This window comes from Geotrypetes seraphini, chromosome 8 (assembly GCF_902459505.1).
Source record: "Geotrypetes seraphini chromosome 8, aGeoSer1.1, whole genome shotgun sequence".
Taxonomy (NCBI): Eukaryota; Metazoa; Chordata; class Amphibia; order Gymnophiona; family Dermophiidae; genus Geotrypetes; species Geotrypetes seraphini.
Genome location: NC_047091.1, coordinates 129634444 through 129656818, shown reverse-complemented (window position 1 = coordinate 129656818; position 22375 = coordinate 129634444). Strand labels below are relative to the sequence as shown.

At 44.1% G+C, this 22375-nt stretch overlaps 1 protein-coding gene across 2 annotated transcripts in view; it reads left to right on the top strand.

The window, feature by feature from the left end:
* The window catches only part of EIF4ENIF1 (eukaryotic translation initiation factor 4E nuclear import factor 1), a 243609-nt gene that overhangs the window by 210394 nt on the left and 10840 nt on the right, over nucleotides 1-22375 (top strand). For both annotated transcript variants that reach the window (XM_033955267.1, XM_033955266.1), the window contains one exon: nucleotides 7277-7618. In XM_033955267.1, the coding sequence (XP_033811158.1) occupies nucleotides 7277-7618 (342 nt within the window). The remainder of the gene's footprint in view (nucleotides 1-7276; nucleotides 7619-22375) is intronic.

The following is a 22375-nucleotide window of genomic DNA, read 5'->3' as shown; positions in this document are numbered from 1 at the left end:
GTGCTTCCAGAGGGAGTAATAGGGCAGAGTACAGTACTGGGGTTCAAGAAAGGATTGGACAATTTCCTGCTGGAAAAGGGGATAGAGGGGTATAGATAGAGGATTACTTCACAGGTCCTGGACCTGTTGGGCTGCTGCGTGAGCAGACTGCTAGGCACGATGGACCTCAGGTCTGATCCAGCGGAGGCATTGCTTATGTTCTTATGTTTCTGAATTTAGAGCCTCAACTGTACGCCTTGCCACCGATACCGACACTGATTACAATTTAGAGTGCCTGTGGAGTCTTCTTTCTCTTGATACAGCTGGTTGGCTGTGAGAAGAAATAAAAGAGAAAATAAGACACAAAAAATAAAAGGAGCTTTGTATTGACAAAAAAAACCCCAACAAAAACGAGACCTGAGGCCACCGTTTTCAAACGGCGTTGTGAGTGGGTTTTTGGCACTTTTTATTATGAGCACATTAAAAAAGCAGAATAAGTGCACTGGGTTTTTTATTTTGGATTTTTTTTTCTCCCAATTCTTTATTCATTTTTAATAAACTTACAATAAGTGTAACAGCATTTATAGCATTTTAAACTCAAATAAAATACTTAATATTCTGTTAAACTCCATATCAGAATTTATCCCCCCTAATCAATTACATTCTTTAAATTCAAGAAAACCTACCATAAACCCCATTCCTATATACCTTATTTAATGTTCAAATAAAAAAAACCTTCCCTCCCCCATCCTGAATGTGCATTTTTAAGGGGAAAAATAATATTCAATCATTACAATATTTTGTTAATGGCTCCCAAATCTGCTGAAATTTTCTAAAATTCCCCTGCTGTGTGGCTATTGTCCTTTCCATTTTATAAATGACATAAAGAGTTCTACCAAAAACTGTAATTAAGTCTCTTCCAGTTTTTCCAATTACAGTACTCGTAATCTGTTGTATGGCAACCCCTTGTCATAATAAGTAGAAGCCTGTTATTCTTAGATGATATTTGGCTCTTAGCCCTCATTGACACTCATTGAAAGTGCGCTGTTTGTGGGTGCCGATCAATAGATGCAGCTGGAAAGTGCATGAAATGTTCGGCTGCCTTGAGGGAGATCCGGCTTTGTTTGTTAGCGTGCCGTGTTCTTTGCGCGCTCATCGGCAGGGGGCAAGGGTGAGCCCTGGGCTTCCCCTGTCACCCACGCCAGGTTTTCCTCAACCACCAGTGGTTAGTCAGTCATTCAGTATTGCGGTTCACTGGGGATTCCATTTCAGCTGCGGCTATAGCAATGGGGTTGGCTATGCCTTCGGTGCTGCGTATGTTTTCTGGTGATAATTTGGTAATGACCCTTCCCTCAGTTTGGCAAGAAACGTGTCTAATTTGCCCACGGCCTCAGGCGACCTTCCTCCTGACTTAGAAAGACAGGAACAAGTCTTACATGTGTCTTCTGCTCCTAACATAAATGCTGTGTTCCTAGGGGGGGTTTCCCCCTGGTTTGGGGTTGGCCATGTGCAAGGCTTATTTACAGTCATCTGGGGGTCCTGCTTTGGTGCGGGGGATCTCGGGGTCATCTGGGGGGTTTGTCCCTTCAACGGCCGCCCCTGTTCAGTCTCCTGCTGTGGCTGCCTCTGTCTAACCCCCTCAGCCTTCGTCCAAGCGACCGCGGGCGTCTTAGGACAAGGATTCTTTTATGGCATATCCCTTTTCTCCAGATGAGGAATGGGATCTTGGGGTGAACCTTCCAGATCTGTCAGGGAGCCCTAATTTGTTGTATGGAAACTTTTTAGAGGCACCAGTTGGTGGGGATGCATCTGTTATGTACATATTTCAACGGGAAGAGTTGCAGGAGCTCATTCTTCAGGTGTCTTCAGTTTTACACTTTGAAGAGGAAGCTAAGGACAGCCCTCGTGTTGTAGACCCTCTCCTGAGGGGGATCCAGTCAGCATCCTGCTCTTTCCCTATGCATCAGGCTATTTGGGATGTAGTTCACACTCAGTGGAAGGTTCTGAATGTGCCTTTGCGTGTGGCATCCATAGCAAGATTTTTCCCATCCCTGATGGCAATAGATACCTTTAAGTCTCCTGTGGTTGTTGTAATGGTCTCGGCTATCGCATGCAGACATACCATGCCGGGTGAAGGCGGTTCGGCCCTGAGAGATCCTCAGGACCGTAAAACGGAGGCTCTGCTTAAACAGTTTTGATGCTGCTGCCCTGGCTGTCCAAGTGGTGATTTGTGGCTGTCTGGTGGCCCGGGCTTGTTTCCGGTGGTCTGAGTGAGTTCTTGTCCATGAGTCATCTGACTGGTCCTTAGAGGATCAGGAAGTGGCTAAGACTAAGCTAGTCACTTTTTATCTCTGATGCCATGTATGTTCTTTTGCATGTCTCGGCTAAGTGCATGGTTCTTTGAGTAGCTGCCTGCCGTACCCTGTGGCTTCAGGGTTGGTCGGCAGATGTAGCATCAAAAATAAGCTCAATAAGTTCCCCTTTTGGGGCTCCTTTCTTTTTGAAGAGGAGTTAGATAAGCTGGTTCAGGCTTTGAGTGACTCTAAAGTACCTCAATTACCGGAGGACTGACCTCACCAGGCTTCGTGAGGTGATTCTGTCCGGGGGGTGTTTGCGTGACTTTCGGAGGATCTGCCCTGGTCAGAGTGTGACCTCTTTTCCTTCCAGAGGATGTTTCTTTCAACACATGCAGTCCTTTCAGGGGGCCCGTCAGAGGGGGTGGGGTTGTGTGTGTGACTCCTTTGGGGGCTCCTCCACTGCCCGTCCATTCCAAGGACTCATTGTGGATCCTTTCCCATATTCCAGTTGGAGCCAGGCTATGTGAGAGCACTACAGATCAGTGGGTCCTAGAAGTGATTCAGGACGGTTATACTCTGGAGTTTTCCCGACCTTTACCAGATCGTTTCCTCTCCTCTCCTTGTCAGGCGAGTTGGAAGAAGGCTTTTCCCCAGACACTACTCAGGTTGCTGGACCATAAAGCAGTAGTCCCAGTGCTTTCTCAGGAGCTGTGCACCGGCAGGTACTCCATTTACTTCATGGTGCCCAAGAAAGAGGAGTCTTTTTGGCCCATTTTGGATCTCAAAGGTGTCAACAGTGATTTCCAGATTCCCTTTTCCTATGGAACCTTGAAATCTGTAATTCCGACGGTGCAGCCCGGGGAATTTCTGACTTATCTCGACCTGATAGAGGCCCATTTGCATGTTCCGATTCAGGCCTCCTATCAGATTCCTTTGCTTTGTGATCTTGGGAGTAGACCTGTGGACTTATTGAATAATGGGTATAGTCCCGAGCCTGTGGATATAACCATCACCACTAGTCTACTATATTAAGGTTAGGAGTGGCCTAGTAGAAAAGCTGCTGCTTCTACACCCAGAAGTTATGGGATTGAATCCCAGTGCTGCTCTTTGTGACCCTGGGCAAGTCATTTAATCCTCCATTGCCCCAGGTACAAAATAAGTACCTGTATATATGCAAACCGCTTTGAATGTGTAACCACAAAAAGGTGGTACACAATTCCCATTTCCCCCCCCTTAAGAAACTATTTCATAGCTTTCCTGTTGTTTTTCCTATATAGTACCCCATCTCTTTGAGTTGTCCAGATGAGGCGGCATAGTTTAGGTAGTCTTCTCCCACTATGAGAGAACCTTCTCTCTGAAGCAATATATGTGTAGCCAGATCATGGAGGAACTCCCCCTGCTTCTCAATTTAGGGCATATATATTCACCAGCATATACTTATTCCCATTTATCATCACCACCATTAGAATAAATCAACCTTGTGGATCCTGGGAGAACTTTTGGACTTCTGCTATAAGGCCTTTAGTAAATAATATCCCTACCCCCCTCCTTTCTTGTCTCTTCCCCCCCCCCCCTCATGCAGTCCAGCACATACTTCCTAATAGATGTGTTTCTTGTAGAAAGCAAATAGAGGCACACTGCCCCGCTAATTCCCTAAATAAAGCTTTGCATTTGTGAGGTGTGTTAAGCCCCCTGACATTGTAGAAAAGCAATTTGAGGCCATTTTGGTCCATAATTCTCTACCTTCATCTGTCCTATCCATAGAACTAACCCATCCAAAATCCCCCTACCACAATCAACTCCGTCCTCTGATCACTAAATTTTTTTCTTGTCAGCCCAAATGACATCATTACAAATAAACTCCAAATTAATGATCAAATCTTTGATATAGTCACCTCAATTAAGATCTTGGGGGTGACATTAGACCGTCACTTAACGTTGGAAGTTCACACAGACCTTATGATAAAAAAAATGTTTTATGATCCTCTGGAAACTTCAAACTATTAAAAAATATTTTGACTTAGTTTCTTTCAGACTGATAGTTCAGTCTCTAATTCTGTCTGCTCTTGATAATCTATATTACGCAATTCTTTTGGTAATTCCTATAATTTGTATTCCGCCTTGAACAATATATAATGTATAATGTATTCGAAATTAATTTTCCTATGAACTGTTTTCCTACCTTCTTCTACTCTGTTTATAACCTAACTAATTTATTTTTCTCAAGTACTTTAGCAAGAATGTGAGCCTTTGGGACAGTCAGGGAACTCTAAGTACTTTCTCTTCATCTTAATTAATCTTACTTATTGCATTTCTTCTGTTTATACTGTAAACCGCTTAGAACCTCACGGTACAGCGGTATATAAGAAATAAAATTATTATTATTATTATTATTGCAACATTTACTTGCCATCTTTTAAAAAAATCTTAAATCGTATTCGAGTAATACAGAACACGGCAGTGTGCCTAATTTTTGGCTTAAAAAAATATGACCATATCGGTCCTTTTTATCAGCAGTTACATTGGCTACCATTCAAAGCGTGAATTCTTTTTAAGTTTGGCTGCATTTACTTTAAAGCTCTTTTTGGTCTGGCTCCGGGATACCTGTCCTCCCAATTTAAATTATATAGAGCATCTAAAAATATCCGTAACTGTATGTTCATGAACCCTTCTGTAAAGTGAGATGGATAACCTGGACATGCTGGCCTCACTCATGTATCCTGGACACTAAAGACCTATATTTTCTCATAGCCAGGCCCAGCCTGTACCTTGCTGTCTGTGAACACATGTATCCTTTGAAATGCTAACCCAGCTGGCCTTTGTGCTGCAAAGTTCCTGTCTCCATTCCCTGCTGGGAGGATACTTCTCCAAGGTTCTGCTGAACTGTCATCAGTGCTGTATGACTTCACATATGCCAGGCACCCTAAGAGTCTATGCGGGATGGTGGTTAACGGCAAGAGTGGATCCCTGACGAAGCGGCAGCGAAACATGTCAGGTCCACCAGCCTAAGTACAGCAACACTTTTGAAGTACATAAACTTCATTAGTCATTTTAAAATATAAAAAGTGTTCAAAATAAATATAAAATTATTGAGCATCAGCCATTAAAAATTTAAGCCTTGACCGATGAGGAGGTTACACATGAATCTCCCCGTTATGAGATCATAACCTTTATGGAACAGAGGAGGGGTGTTTCTGAGGTCTATGGCTAAAACAGAAATAGCAACATCAGTTAAGGATTTAAAGGAGTAATATAGAAAGAATATTCTAAAGGTTGGAAGCTTGGAATTTGATATTGGATTTATGCTATATGGTGACAATTCCAGGAATAAGACTTTAAACAGTGCCTTATAAGGTTGTTGAGGCACCCTGGAAAGTCATAAAACATTTAGAATGAGCAAGGATCCCTGCAGGACGATGTGGTGTAGAAAGATGAGAACTTGGTACCAAAACATTTGCTGCCTGTCTCTGAACCGAGTTCTGGGAACCAAGCACAGCTGAGTTGTTAAAGGTCACCCTTGCCAACTTTCAGCATACAAAGACGCCATCTTGAAGATGTACAGCGGAGTAAAACCACAAATTAGCATTTGCAAGGTGATAAGGATTTCAGAGCTGGAGGAAGAAAGTTCACCAAGAATTCTCTGTTTCTGCAAGGGCCCCCCCTCCTGGGGGGGAAGTGAGAGAGGCATGGACTGGGGGGAGGAATAGTTAGGTATACATTTTTGTACCAATAGGGAAGTACATGACCAAAGTTCGGGGATGTGCTTTTTGGAACAAAGGAAGAATTTCTCTGTATAAAAAAAACACATGCATCACAGGTAGAGCCAGAGAGATTCACTTACTTATGCTACGGGGAACTGCTAGCCCCCTGCTAAGCATATGGGTGCAAGTTCTTCTCTCCATTGCATATTCTGAACTGACGATATATTTTTCTGCTATGCCTTTGCTGCTGTAATTTTGTAAGCTTTTATACTAACAATAAACAAATATTGTCTTTTTGGAACATACAGATTTTTAAATAAGACTTTTGCTTTCCAGTCATTACATCAAGCTGTCTCTGGCAGTATTCAAATCCAAGCTAAAAGTACACTTTTTCGATGCCTTCAACTCCTAGCTCCCACTAACCATAAAATTACCTATGTTCATCCTATCATTCTCTATACAAGAAACTCCCCAACCCCTATATGTCCTGCTTGTCCAATCATATTGTAAGCTCTTCTGAGCAGGGACCATCTATTGTGTTGATTGTACAGCGCTGTATATGCTTTTCAGCGCTATGTGTGTGTTGGGTGCCATTGACCTGTGTTCAAGTCTTAGCGACTTAATGAATTACAGATCTAAAAAGAAATCAGTTTTGTGCTAGTCTGGTAAGGTCCTCTAGCGTCATCTCCATAGTGTCGGCATTATAGAAATGATAGTAGTAGTAGTAGAGGGAGGCAGGGACAGTACCTTACAAGACATCAACCTTTTAAGATTTTAAGAGAAAATGGGATAAGCATGTGGAATCACTTCAAGGAAGAAATTAGGAAGGGGTCATTAGAGTGGGCAGACTTGTTGGGCCGTGGCCCTTTTCTGCTGTCATCTTCTATGTTTCTATCTCCTTTCTCCTGCAGCCCATTGGCTGACTAAGGATTTTCTGACTAATGGTGTCTCCTATGCCACTTGTCCTGCCTCCTTTGTAGCTTTATTGGCTGGCTAAGGAATGTCTGACCAGTAAGCTGCAAGGGGAGTGGGAAGCAGTAGCTAAGGAGACACAACCTTACTTTCTGCTTTCCCCTGCAGCTCTACATCAGGAGGATTTTAGCTTTGATGTCTGAGCAGCGCTTGAAAAAATATTGGTGGTGTTCTAGCACCCAAAGAGCTGACACCTTTGGGCAGATACACATGAATGCATTTCTGCTCTAGGACTGGGAGTAACTTTTGAGGTCTTGAAGATAAAAAAATGTAAACTTTTCTGGTTCAGTACTTGGATGAATAATATGTTTGTATTTTCACTCACAGATGGCTTCTTGGTATTTTCCATGGGAGAAAACGCAGACCGAGATTCTTCCCCCACTGTCAGAACCAAATTCTTATCCTCGCAGCGTTCTGGTTGTTCAACTCCATTGTCTCAACAGAACCGTTACACCAAAGAACAAGACTATAGAACCAAAACTGTGGGTAGGAAGACGCCCACCATAGCATCTCCAGTACCAGGGGCACCTTTTCTTCAGCCTGTGCACCAAGTTCCCTTGTTACCACATGTACCCCTTGTACGACCTCACCAGCTACACCCCGGACTAGTGCAAAGGATGTTGGCACAGGGGCTCCATCCACAGCATCTTCCACCTCTCCTGCAAGCAGGTAGCAGTTCTGCTAGTGTTCTTACACCTGAAATGATTTGCACTCTGCATGTTTAAGTAGAATTGCTCTGGGCTCATTTAGGGGTTTGCTTTGGCTCCTTAGAAATGAGTTTTTCATAATTTAATTTATAATTTTCCTTCCTGTTCAAGCTTTCCTGTACCTGTTTAGTGTAGTAGTACATTGCATAAGGCTTTAAGTTGTATGAATTGGGTGAAGCCCCTTATCCCAGGACAAGCAGGCAGCTATTCTCACACATGGGTGACGTCATCCATGGAGCCCGGATGCAGACAGCCTCGCAAGCAGACTTGCTTGTAGAAACTTAGAAGTTTTGAGTCAGCTGCACCGCACATGCGCGAGTGCCTTCCTGCCCAGTGCAGGGCGAGTCTTCTCAGTTGTCCGCGGAGCCGAGAAGTCCGTCTTTGACTTTCTGCATTTAACTTTGTTACTTTGTGCCTTCTCTCACCGCGGTTTGTGTTTATTTTCTTCACGAATCGTTGTGTTCTTTTCTTTATTTCTAGTTTTTAAAAAAAATCTTATTTTATTTTCTTCCGTTCGACTGGCGGGGCAGGCTGCTCAACCGCAGCCCACAGGCTTCAGCTTCACTGCGGCTATTTTTCCTCCAATGTCCTGGCCAGCAACGGGCTTCAAGAAGTGTAGCCAGTGCCAGTATGCGATTTCCCTCACGGACCCACATCGTTGGTGCCTCAAGTGCCTTGGGCCGGACCATCAACTGAAGTCGTGCGAGTGCTGTGCTACTCTTCAACCTCGAGCCCTTAAACGTCATCGGATTTTAGTGGAGAAGCTTTTTTGAATGGACTCTTCAGTCACACCTTTGACTTCGAAAGCGGCCTCAGTTCCTCCTGCTTCCACGACTCCGACCTTGAGCCTCATCAAACCTTCCTCGTTTGCGGCGGCTCTTTCCTCGAGTACACCTGCTGTATCTTCCTCTGGATCCTCAGGTCAGATAACTCAGCAGAAAGTTCCAGTGGTGGTCCTCAAGCTTGCTAAGACTTCCAAGTCAAAGCACATTTCCACTGCCACTTTGGAACCTCCAGCCGTAGCAGGTGGTCCAGTTTCAGACGCGGATCCATCCTTGCCGGCTTCCTTCCAGACCATGTTAGAGCAGCAATTTGTTCAGTTCCTAACCAAAATGGGACCGAAGCTGGCTACTGTAATCCAGCCTGGGCATTCTGCAGACTCCCGCGAGGTCGAGCCTCTTCTTATGCCTCGAGCTGAAACTTCATACTCTATGCAGGGAGCAGAGTCTTTGCGAGAGTCTGGTCTGGCATCTATGCAAGGAGTAGATTCTTTGCAAGTGCCTCGACAGGAATCCTCACACTCCATACAAGGAGCAGAGTCTTTTGGAGTGCCTCGAGATTCCTCCACCAAGCCTCCTGAGCTTCGATCTACAGCTTCTAGTCCTATCCATTCCTTGGTAGCAACGTCTGCTTCCATCTCCGGGGCGAAGTCTCCTTGATCCTCGAGACTGCTTCCAAGCACCACTCTCGTTGTCGATCGAGGCCTTCCTCAAGGCATACCTCCAGGCATAGCTCTTCTTCTAAAGAGCATCCTTTTTCAACTAAGCCTTGATCTACACCTTCCAGCTCTACCAGACCACTGACTCCTCGATCGAGGTCTCTGCTTCCAGACCTCGAGGACTCAGCGGCTTCTATTGCTTCGTCCAAGTCTCCTTATTCTTTTGAAGACTATTTTTCCACCGAGGCTTCATCTTCGACCCAGGCTGCCTCGAGGTCCTTGAGTCCCTCTTGAGGCAGGGCATTAGCGAATCAGCTATCTTTCTCTTCTTTTCTTCGCCAGATGGCTGCTGATCTGGACCTTCAATTGGATGTTGGTTCTAAATACTCTAAGGAGTACCTTGAAGTCATGCATCTTCCTCAACCTCCTGTAGAGTCACTTAAGCTTCCTCTTCACAGGATTTTGTCTCAGACTTTTACACGATGCCTGGAGACTCCTTATGCAATTCCTGCTGTTCCAGGCAAATTGGACTCCAGGTATAAAACTCTGCATTGCAAAGGATTTGAGAATTCGCAGTTGTCTCACCAATCCCTGCTTGTGGAGTCCTCCTTGAAAAGATCCCATCCTTCCAGAGTTTATGCTACCGTTCCTCCTGGAAGGGAAGGGAAAACCATGGACAAGTTTGAATGTCACCTTTACTAAAATGCTATGATGTCCTCCATAGTCCTCAATTATAATTTTCATTTTGTCACTTTAAAGTTCCTCATTGCTCTTCTTCCTAAATTTCTTAGCTATTTAGTTACACAGAAGCACTTCAAATTTCAAGAAGTCATAGCTACTCTGTCACAACTCATATTACATTTTCTCCAGTCTTCTTATGATGCCTTTGAGTTGTCCGCCAGGGCGACTGCTTGTTCTGTAGCAATGCGCCGCCTGGCCTGGCTTCGCACCATTGACATGGACCCTAATCTTCAGGACTGCTTGGCTAATATTTCTTGTGCAGGCAATGACCTCTTCGATGAATCTATTGAGGCAGCCACCAAGAAATTGTCTGAACATGAAACATCTTTTGCTTCCATTGTCAGGCCAAAGTCTAAGCCAGCTCCTGCCAAGCCTGCAAGACCTCCAATTTTCCAGAGGCGTTTTGCTCCAAGAGCGGTTCCTTACACTCGTCCGCCTCCCAAGAAACAGCAGAATCAGAATCAACAGAAATCTCAACCTTCTGCTGCACCTAAGGCTGTGCAGCCTTTCTGACTGTTTAAAACAGAGCATAACCTCTACCATTCTGTCTCTGACTTCTCTTCCCCCCATTGGAGGTTGTTTGCATCATTTTTATCACAGATGGGAGACAATTACATCCGACCTCTGGGTGCTGTCAATCATCAGGGAAGGATACTCTCTTGATTTCACTCAGGTTCCGCCAGAGCTTCCTCCAAGAGAGTATCCTTCCAGTCCATCCCAGACCACCCTTCTTCTTCAGGAAGCTCAAGCTCTGTTTCGTCTCCATGCCATCGAACCAGTTCCTTTGGAACAGCAGAATAGGGGGTTTTACTCTCATTACTTCCTCATTCCGAAGAAGACGGGCGATCTGCGACCCATTCTGGATCTCAGGGCTCAACAAATTTTTAGTAAAAGAAAAATTTTGCATGTTGTCCCTGGCGTCCCTTTATCCACTTCTAGATCAGAACAACTGGTTATGCTCTCTGGATCTCAAAGAGGCTTATACTCATATTCCCATTCATCCAGCCTCCTGTCAATATCTCAGATTTCGGGTGGGGAATCTGCATTATCAATACAGAGTGCTACCCTTTGGCCTGGCTTCATCTCCCAGAGTGTTCACCAAGTGCCTGGTGGTGGTAGCAGCAGCTCTAAGGAACCATGGTCTTCAGGTATTTCCCTACCTAGACGACTGGCTCATCAAGGACTCCACATCTCAGGGGGTTATTGTAGTGACCCAACGGACTACGTGGTTTCTACAAAGTTTGGGATTCAAAATCAACTTTCACAAATCCCAACTTCAGCCCTCTAAGAATCTACAATTCATCGGAGCTGTTTTGGACACTATCCAACTCAGAGCCTTCCTCACGCAACAGCGGCTGGAAGCTCTCCTTCAACTCTGTCATGCAGTGTCTTCCCGCTCTTCAATCTGAGCGAGACACATGATGGTACTATTAGGTCATGTGACTCCTTTTGCCAGACTTCACCTCAGAATTCCTCAGTGGACCCTGCCATCTCAGTGGACGCAGGCTTGTGACCCACTCTCTCGACACATTACAGTCACTCCTTCCTTGAGACAGCCTCTCCGCTGGTGGATGCTCTCTTCCAATCTCTCCAGAAGCTTGCCGTTTCAAAACGCCCCCCCCCCCCATCAGAAGGTCCTCAACAGATTCCTCGACCTATGCTTGGGGCGCTCATTTTGATGGTCTCTGTATTCGAGGCCACTGGACCAGTACGGATAGTCAATCTCGCATTACTCTGTTGGAACTCAGAGCGATTTTCAACGCACTCAAAGCTTTTCAACATCTTCTTCACGACCAGGTAGTCCTCATTCGGACGGACAACCCAGTCGCCATGTACTATGTCAACAAACGGGGGGGGGGGGAGGGGATGGAAGGGATCTCCCTCCCTTTGTCAAGAAGCTCTGAAGGTTTGGGACTGGGCAATCCACCGCAACACCTTCCTCAAAACTGTCTACATCCAAGGGGCGAAAAATTGCTTGGTGGACAACTTGTGTCATCTTCTGCAACCTCACGAATGGACACTCAATTCCTTGCCTCTTCATCACATTTTTTTGCAGTGGGGAACGCCTCAGATCGATCTCTTTGCAGCTTCCCACAACCACAAACTGCCCCAGTTCTGCTCCAGGATATATTCTCCTCATCGCCTCGAGGCAGATGCTTTCTTACTGGAATGGACGAATCTCTTCCTGTATGCATTCCCTCCATTCCCCCTCATTCTCAAGACTGTTGTCAAGTTGAACGATCATGCCACCATGATTCTGATTGCTCTTTGGTAGCCGAGACAACCTTGGTTCTCCCTTCTACTTCAACTCAGCAGCAGGGAGCCATATCTTCTACCAGTTTTTCCATCTCTGCTTCCAGAGTCAGTGATCTCTGCTTCATCCCAACCTGCAGTCTCTACACCTGACAGTCTCAACATAACTCCTCTTCAGTTTTCTCAACCTGTAAGAGACATTTTAGAGGCTTCTAGGAAGCCTGCCACTTTTCTCACGATAAGGAGGAATATTGAGGGTCCTTATCTTCTGGATTATCTTTTGCACTTATCCACCTCTGGCCTCAAGTCTACATCAATTCGAGTCCATCTCAGTGCAATTGCTGCTTTCCATCAGCCTATTGAAGGGAAACCCCTCTCTGCTCATCTGGTGGTTTCCAGATTCATGAAACCTCCTCTCAAACCTCTCAATGTCAAACCTCTCAAACCGCCTCCAGTGGTTTGGGATCTCAATGTTCTTGCTCAATTGATGATGCCTCCAATAGAACCAATGTCTACGGCTCATCTGAAGTATCTCACTTGGAAAGTGGTTTTTCTCATTGCCCTCACATCTGCTCGCAGAGTCAGTGAGCTGCAAGCATTAGTTGCTGATCCACCTTTCACAGTTTTCCATCATGACAAGGTGGTCCTCCGTACTCATCCTAAATTCTTACCTAAAGTGGTTTCAGAATTTCATCTCAACCAATTTATTGTACTTCCAGTGTTTTTTTTCCAAGGCATCAGTCTCATCCTTGAGAATCAGCTCTTCATACTCTGGACTGTAAACATGCTTTGGCCTTCTACTTGGAACGCACCAAACCACACAACTGCTCCTCAACTTTTTGTCTCCTTCGATCCAAACAAGTTGGGACATCCAATTTCTAAGTGTACCATCTCTAACTGCATGGCTGCTTGTAATTCTTTCTGCTATGCCCAGGCTGGATTATAACTACAAAGTCGAGTCACAGCCCATAAAGTCTGAGCAATGGCAGCTTCATTGGCTTTCCTCAGATCTACACCTATTGAAATTTGCAAAGCTGCTACCTGGTCCTCGGTTCATACATTCACCTCTCACTATTGTCTGGATGTTTTCTCCAGACAGGATGGCCATTTTGGCCAGAGAGTATTACAAAATTTATTCTCCTAAGTTGCCAACACTCCCACCATCCCATTCTGGTTGGCTTGGAGGGCACCCATGTGTGAGAATAAGCTGCCTGTTTGTTCTGGGATAAAGCACAGTTACTTACTGTAACAGTTGTTATCCAGGGACAGCAGGCAGCTATTCTCACAACCCACCCATCTCCCCTGGTTGGCTTTTCTGCTAGCTATCTAAACTGAAGAGACTCGCCCTGTGCTGGGTAGGAAGGCACTCGCGCATGCATGGTGCAGCTGACTCGAAACTTCTAAGTTTCTACAAACAAGTCTGCTTGCGAGGCTGTCCGCCCGGGCTCCGTGGATGATGTCACCCATGTGTGAGAATAGCTGCCTGTTGTCCCTGGATAACACCTATTACAGTAAGTAACTGTGCTTTCTCCTCCCCCCTTCAAAAATAAAATCTAGCTGTGTGAAGGTAAAGTACTGTAATTCCAGTCTTAAAACCACTGTTGTCTAGAGAAATGCTAGCAATCCAGAGACTGTGCTGGAGTCTGAGTGAAATGGACTGGAGAAGTCCCCTTTCTTCACATAGTAGATGCATGGTGATCAAATGTAATGCCCCTGCTGTGTAGAACACAAATGCATTTTAATTACTTAATTTGGTAGATTGAGAGATAAATTTATAGGCAAACAAAAGCATATTTAAAAAGCTAAACCTATAATTACATACCCTACTTCAGTTTTTAGGGTTTGAATTTGGGCATTGAGTTATGAATTCAGTTTCCAAATACACTGCTCAAACTGAGTTACATTTCAGGTACAGTAGTTATGTACTGGGAAGACTTAAAATGTAAGGTTTGTACATGAGGCAGTGGAGAGAGATATGGCGTATCCAGACTCACCATGAGCATCCATGGAAGAAGTAAGATTTGAACCTACTTGTGTCTATAGTCAGCACTCTGCTGTAACCACTGAATCACTCTTGCATACTTAATGTATTTGTCAGTCAGAGTAAAAGAACACTGCTATTGCAGAGCCAAATGGTGAGCCCCCGTGGTCTTCAAACAAATCAACAAAAGAACATGTTGTACTTGTGCTTCCAAGATCAGCTGCTGCTTCTGCAGAAAATCTTGGAAGCAAACTTAAAATATGAGCTGGGAATTAGAGAATGGCACGGGGAAAAAATTTGTCACCGCTCCGTCCCCGGCCGACTATCCTCTGCACCGCCCCGTCACCGCCATTCCCTTCACCGCCCCGTCACCGTCACCGCCACTGCCATCCCATTCACCGCCCCGTCATTGTCACCGCAGCATGCATAAAAGCCTCAAACAGGTATGATTTTATATACTTATCTTTATTAACGTATAAAGGAAACATTCTTTACAACTTTACAACTTAGTTAACTATACAAAAACAAAACACAACCTGTACTTTTAATTGTCCTTATTTTTTAACCCATGGATGAACAACAAATCATCTACAATCTTTGGATTCAGTCTAGTTCTCCTTTCTTCCACAGTCCTTCCTGCAATAGAGAATGCCCTCTCTGAAGATGTGCTGGTAGCTGGAATGCACACCCCTGACCCCCATCCCCATCATAATAGTAAATAGTACTAATTGTAATGCAATTTCTTCCATTCATTTTTCATGTACACTACTGTATATAATATTAATTCATTATGGTAACCACAAAATTAAAAGAAACACAAAGCACACTGTATGCAGAGAAAATATTAATTAATATTTGTTTCATTTTTCAAAGAGGTCAAGACAGATGACTAAAATATGCAATGTCACTTCAGAAACAACTATAGAAAAATAGACAAATATAATGCAAAATATAGATAACTGATATAAATTCTCAAAACTGACACATTTTGATCACTAAATTGAAAATAGTAATTTTTCATACAATTTTTCTATCACTAATCTTCCCCCACCCCATATATATTCCGCAGGTTTTCAAAGAGGTCAAGGCAGATGATTTTATGCAATGTCACCTCAGGAACAACTATACAAAATAGACAAATATACCCCCTCCCCTTTTACTAAATCGCAATAGCGGATTTTAGCACAGGGAGATGCGCTGAATGCACTGCACTGCTTTCGATACTCATAGGCTCCCTGTGCTAAAAACCGTTATTGCGATTTAGTAAAAGGGGGCCATCGTGCAAAATATAGACAGCAGATATAAATTCTCAAAACAGACACATTTTGATCACTAAACTGAAAATAAAATCATTTCTCCCACAAGTGGACATGCTTAGTTACGTCAGCTCTATGGCTGCTTTAACTGTAAGGTGCCTGAATCTAAGGCTATATGCTACCATTCTGTAATGGAACCTGGGAGCCCATTCACTGCTATAGAATAGGCGTTCCCTGTACAGTCTCAGGGTGCCTACGAGGAAGAACCCACTTGGAGAATTGCCCCTTATTTTTTTTAAGGATTATAAAAACAGAAGCAATAATGTGAAAAACAAAACCCAGCCTTAAAACAGGCTGAATTAATTTGTGAACCATTATTTAGAGGATACTCAGAAAAAATATTGTTTTCCCTTAACTTAAATGAAATAAACATATTCCTATCCATCATTTGACTATAGCTAAGGGCAAAAGAACCTCATAGAGATGCAGTGAAATAGAAAAGTGATTTTGTTTTACTGTAATCTCTGCATTAAGTAGATTTGCACACCCCAAGCTCCTTAAATCCTGATGCACTTCTAGCTTTTCCTGTATCAGACTTTGCAAGATTAATAAATGGAGCATTCTTCTGCCTGCCAGTTAAAGGATGAAAAAAAAAAAAGCCTATAAAGTTCAAATCACAGCTTGACTAAACTTGAACTTTTTTTATTTCATTCTTCCTGGCTGACCACAATAAGCACCAAGGTTGGGGAAGGAGTAAAACGCGGACCTGACGGACCTCGGGGATCTAAACCTGTACCGCCTTAAAAATCTGAGGTCCGTGTCAGTCCGTGTCCGTGGCGAGAGCAAGCAGAATCAGGTCCGATGTCCGGGCGTTTTTTTTTTTTTTCTCAAATGGTATACCACTACACTTGCTGCTTTTACTTGCTTCGGGCCTTCCTCGTTGCCGGGACCTGCCTACTTTCTGTTTCCGCGAAGGCAGGACCCGGCAGCGAGGAAGGCCCGAAGCAAGTAAAAGCAGCAAGTTGTAAGCTTCCCTCCGGGGCTCTATTGTGTGCGTGCTGGCTTCCCTTCTCTTCCCTCCGAAACCAGAAGTAGCGTCCCGGGGGGTGGGGAAGAGAAGGGAAGCTGGCACGCACACGATAGAGCCCCGGAGGGAAGCTTACAACTTGCTGCTTTTACTTGCTTCGAGCCTTCCTCGCTGCCGGGTCCTGCCTTCGCGGAAACAGAAAGTAGGCAGGTCCCGGCAACGAGGAAGGCCCGAAGCAAGTAAAAGCATGCTGGCAAAAAAAAAAAAAAAACAGGCAGGCGTCAAACAAAATTTTCGGCGCGAGTCAGCCCGGGAAGGAGCAGGATTAGCTGGGCGGCCATCTAAATCAGCCGGGGAGAACACTTACTTGTACCTGACGAAGTTTTCAGGCTTTCAGCTCCTCCCAGTGAAATGAGTGAAAAGTGAATCCAATCCAGCAAAAAGAACTGACCAATGAAGAGCCTGTATATTAGGGGGCGGAGTCAATGCGGCAACGTGCAAGTCGGGTAGAGAGAGTTGGAGGAGACAGACCACATGGTGGAGACAAACATGGCCGCCGGAAAAAATCTGACACCCGGTCCCGAACCAAAGACACATGGTGAAGACAAGGTAAATAGCGGTACATAGAAGGAGGTACATTTGCCTTCGGGGACAAATCTTTTCACCGTTTTTGCGGGCGGTGAAAACTTTTGTCCCCGTGTCTGCGGCGATTTGGCTATGGAGTCTCTATAACCCGCAGCCAAACCGCAGCCACGCCGCGGCTCCCTGCGAGGATCGCTCCCCGTGTCATTCTCTACTGGGAATGTAGCCTTTGGGATTCTTCAGCTTGTGGTCTTTCCATCTGATGCACCACAATGGATTCTTGATGTGATTGAGATTATTGAAGGAGATAGCACACTTTTGGGTGCCTACAAACAGAAGGTACCATAGCCCTACTAAATGTTTGAGGTATGGAACAAAAACATAGGCATGTGAATGTTGCTTTTTATTTGTTTTCATTTACTGAAATTTACAATAAATACCTTGCAATATACAATATAGAACCCTGGAATTCACATTTGACAAATTGAAATAGACATTGTATCGAGATCTATCTACTTTTGTATGATTCAAGAGATTTTAAAAAATTCAAAATTTAATTAAAGAAAGTTGCACAAAATGGAAACTTTTCTAGTTTTAACGTTTCTAAATTAGAAGAAATATACTCCAATTTTAGTGTCTCTAATTTTTCCTAGAGCATTTATGGAAGGGTAAAGTTATCTTAAGACAAACTTTTGTTTATATATTCAGTTTAAAGCAAGTAGAGTGGAAATACCCAGATTTTTACCTCACCTGAACACATATTTTGAAAAACTGAAAGTTGGATTTCAAACATTTAACATCCTTCTTACACAACCTTGGGATTTAGTTTCTATCACTCAATATCACAAGTAAGATGGCTTTCTTAAACATCTCTACTATCTTAAGCCCCTGAATCAAATCTTAACAGTCTGCCTTAGTCTAAATTACCGTATTTTTTGCACTATAATACACACCCTAAATTTAGAGGAGGAAAACAAGAAAAAAACCCAATCTGAATCAAATTGTGTACTGATATATACCAGACTCTGTACCCTGTCCCCCTTCTCTGCCAGGCTCTGCACCCAGCCCCCTTCCCTCCCAGGCTATGCAGCCAGGCCCTCTCACTGCCAGGCTCTGCACCCTGTCCCCCCGCCCTGGGCCAGGCTGGAGCGTGAAAAACCCGCTCCTGCTTTCTGCGCAGCTGGCCCTGACATAAAAAGGAGGCAGCTGTCCAGCGAGGGAGGGGCAGAATGGCAGGAAGGTTCGCTCCTGCCAATTCAACACTTGACCACCAGAATTTAAAGGGGGGGGTATATTCACTCCATAAGATACATTTTTATTTCCATCCACTTTTTGAGGGTAAAAAATGCGTCTTATGGAGCAAAAAATACAGTAAGTTTCTTTTTAGATACTGGAAAACTGTGCACTGGTCATTGCAGGGTCAGCCTCCTTAGGTACTTTGCAAGCTCTTATCTTACACCTCTAATTTTCCAGTGGTGGAAATGCTGCACCTGTTTTTTTTTGTTTGTGTAATTTTTTTAAATCGGTGAAATTACCTAGATTTTAAGCTATTTTTCCTTATTCAAATGTGCGAGCTGTAACTTTGCGACTATACTGCAAGCCTTCTGATCTTTTAGCTTTTGGATCCTCTTCATAGGAGTAGTCTGAGTGGAAATGTTTAGTTTTTCAGAAGTAGCAAGACTACTATCGTGTTTCCCCAAAAATAAGACCTACCCTGAAAATAAGCCCTAGTACCGGGATTCGCCAGCAACTCTTCAACCACCCACCACCGCAGAGCCGAACCCCTGCTGACCCTCCATCCTTCCCTCCCGCCGACTGTGAGCGAGCCCTACCTTCATCCAAAGCAGCATCAGGCCGGCAGCACTCTAAACAAGCTGCTTTGGTCTTGTCCATCGGGGATTTCACTCTGCCGCATTACTGATATTGTCATCAGTAACACGGCAGAGTGAAATCCCCGACATACAAGGCTGAAGCAGCCTGTTTAGAGTGCGCCCTCAACCTGCAGGCTTCAACTTTGCGGCGACTATTTTTCCTTCTATATCCCGGCCGGTCATGGGCTTCAAGGACAGCAGGCAGATATTCTCTTAACCCACCCACCTCCTCTGGTTGGCTTCTTAGCTAGCTATCTGAACTGAGGAGACACGTGCCCTACATTGGGCGGGAAGGCACTCGCACATGCGCGGTGCGGAAGTTATGAACTTTCTAAAGTTTTACAAGTAATTCTGCTTGCGAGGCTGTCTGCATCGGGGCTCTGTGGATGACATCACCCACAGGTGAGAATATCTGCCTGCTGTCCCTGGATAACACCTGTTACGGTAAGTAACTGTGTTTTCCCTACCCTGATCAAATCCACACCTAAGTTCATCAATAAGCAATGCCAACAATGTTTTGGTACTATGATATGAACGAAAAGCATATTTTTGTTTATTTGTTCTTCAATACATGACCTATAGTATGTAACTGGACCTCTCCTCCCCCTATTACCTATTCCTCACAGATTGTGGATAGATAGGTGTGTATTCCCAAGGGCATGTGCATTAAGTCAGTATATCAAATTGTTCATTCCATTTGATATGAGGTTCCCAAGTTTTCTGGAAAACTGCTATGTGTTTTTTGAAGAATGCAATATATGAAGTTCTCTTTACCCATTAGTTGACAAGATGGCACTTGAGCCTGTTTCCACTGTGCCGTCAGCAGAAGCTGGCTCAGCACATCCATTTTTTTTTGGCCTACTTTGAGGCTTTTTACATACGTCGGATTCAAAAAATGAAAATCTGCATTAATTCCACACAGCAAAACTAGACTACCAACTCTCCAATCTACTAATCGAGACCCCAGACTACAAAACTTTCAGAACAGAAATAAAAACCCTGCTTTTCAAGAAATCCATGAAGACTAACTAACACCGTATGAAACATTTCAATCCTCTGAAGCAACCTGCTCTACTCTGTAACACCTCTGGACATGTCCAGAAATCCTCTTCTATAATCCACCTTGAACCGCAAAGTAATAGCGGAATAAAAATCACTAATAGATCGTAAATTGTTGTATAAGATCACCAAGTTTCATTTGTTTTGCTTATATAACCAAGGACATACTTTGACTCGGTTTAGAAAAGTTTGCAGGGATACTACACATGGTTGCAGTATGGTATCAAATAAAAAGCTCATATCTCCACAGGTATTCCAGTGGCGAATCTTAAACTTACAAAGTTTCATCAAAATCAGTGGAATGACCCCCAAGGTTAGAATGAAAAAATGAAAAATGTAATCTTCACCAAAATCTACTGCCTTTAGGGAGGGGGGGAGAGATGAAACATCTAGCCAAGCTAAGCCCCTTCCCCCCCCACCCAACACGGACGCACGTGGAAAAGGACTTTTCGTTTTCTTCCTAAACATGAGTAAACAAGATCCACCTGATCTCTGTAATGAAAGTTTAGCCCATGAAAAGCTGACGGGATAGGTGAGACGGCTTTTCAAGAACCACTACTGCAGACTATTGGTATTCACCGGTCCTCCTATTCAACTGCAGCAGTAGAGAGTACAAAGTAAATGCAGTTCTTATCCTCTTTCACACCACAAGAGAGCGAGAAAGCTTTGAGCCAAAAGAGGCTTTGTGTACATAAACTGTGCTCTTTGTATGAGGTACGTTGGGGTACAATTCCGTTTATTCCGGGACCAGTGGGTTTATGCATCCTTTCCTGCCGGGCACTGTAAGAAACCTCAGATGATTGAAGTCTTAACTGCTTCCTCTGCTAGCATATCCTGGAGCATGTCCCTTGGACAGCAGTCTTGCTTTCCTACAAGCCAGCCTATAGGAGCTTATCTCTGCTGCTCGTGTTTCATTTGATAGTTTTCAGTATTTTTTTCCGGGTTTGCCCTCATGCTGTGGAGTTTCCCTGTGGGGGACATCCTTGTGGTGGGAGATCGCAAACTGTTGAACATCTGCTTCTGGAAGGTTCCCTGCGTGGCAGTAAGCCCCCCTGGACAGCCTGCAAGACAGATTGGGGCTCCGAGATTGGGAGCTAGCTCAACCCAGGTTCGTCCGCTAGTTGGTGTAGAGCAGGCTGAGTGGTTTGTTGGAGGCGTGACTGGGATCAGAGCCAGACTATGTGTCTCCACCAGCTGGTTGCGCAATGTATCCGAGGGTGGCAGAGACCACCAGCCATGGTTATCAGGATGGTGGGGCAGTCAGAAGACTTGAAATCCAGCTTTTCAGCTTCCTGAGGCTTTAGATCTCCCTACATGCTGTTTCAGTATTGCCTGCACTTTCTCCCATTCAGCACAATGGAACAATGAGTAACAGACTGACAGCCTGTTTTAGTGATTTGGGGGGGAGGGGGGTCTTAAAAAGGGGATTTGGATGGTTTCCCTTTATGCCCTACCCCTCTCCACCTCTAAAATTGCAAAATCGGCACCCACAGTGGCCATCTTGGATTTTTCCCAATTTAAATAAAACTGTATTTTTTATAGTTAGGAGCTTTGTTTTTGCTTCAAACTTCATAGATGGCCTTCCCAAGTTGGGATGGGACAGATTCATGCCTCGTTTGCGGCGGATGGCTGTTAGATGCGCAGCCGTGTTCCACGTGCACTGTGGCCTGTGAGGGGGGTGAAGTTTGCATGGATAAGAACATAAGAATAGCCTTACTGGGTCAGACCAATGGTCCATCAAGCCCAGTAGCCTGTTCTCACGGTGGCCAATCCGGGTCACTAGAACCTGGCCAAAACCCAAGGAGTAGCAATATTCCATGCTACCAATACAGGGCAAGCAGTGGCTTCCCCCATGGCTTTCTCAATAACAGACTATGGACTTTTTCTCCAAGAACTTTGTCCAAACTTTCTTAAAATCAGCTACTCTATCTACTCTTACCACATCCTCTGGCAAAGCATTCCAGAGCTTAACTATTCTCTGAGTGAAAATACATTTCCTCCTATTGTTGTTTTTTTCTTTATTTTAATAATTTTAGCAAAAAGAATATATAATACAATAATCTCAATCATAAATTACATTTTAACATGATTCATAACCTTGATAAAATAGTAAGATAACACGTCTTGTCATACAAACAGTTAAAACAATCCCACTCCCTCCCCTCCCCTCTCCTCAGGAGGCCTGGACTCTCTTTTCATAAGGATAGGATAATGTATAATTTCAATCGTTCAAAAATCTTCTTTTTCCGATTCAATATATTTCTCCCATATATCTTTAAACTTCGCCCATTGATTTGTTAAAAGGGCCGATGGTCTATATTTTTCATACACTAGTCCTAAACGATCTCTCATATCTTATTGGGGGTATATTTGGAGTACGCTGCCATTGCTGAGCCAATATTAAACGAACAACTATAAATGCCAAATCCATAAGTTTAGATTGAGAAGATGATAAACCCTCTACTCCAACTCCCAGCAGTGCCCTTTCAGCACTCATATCAAGAGGGATCT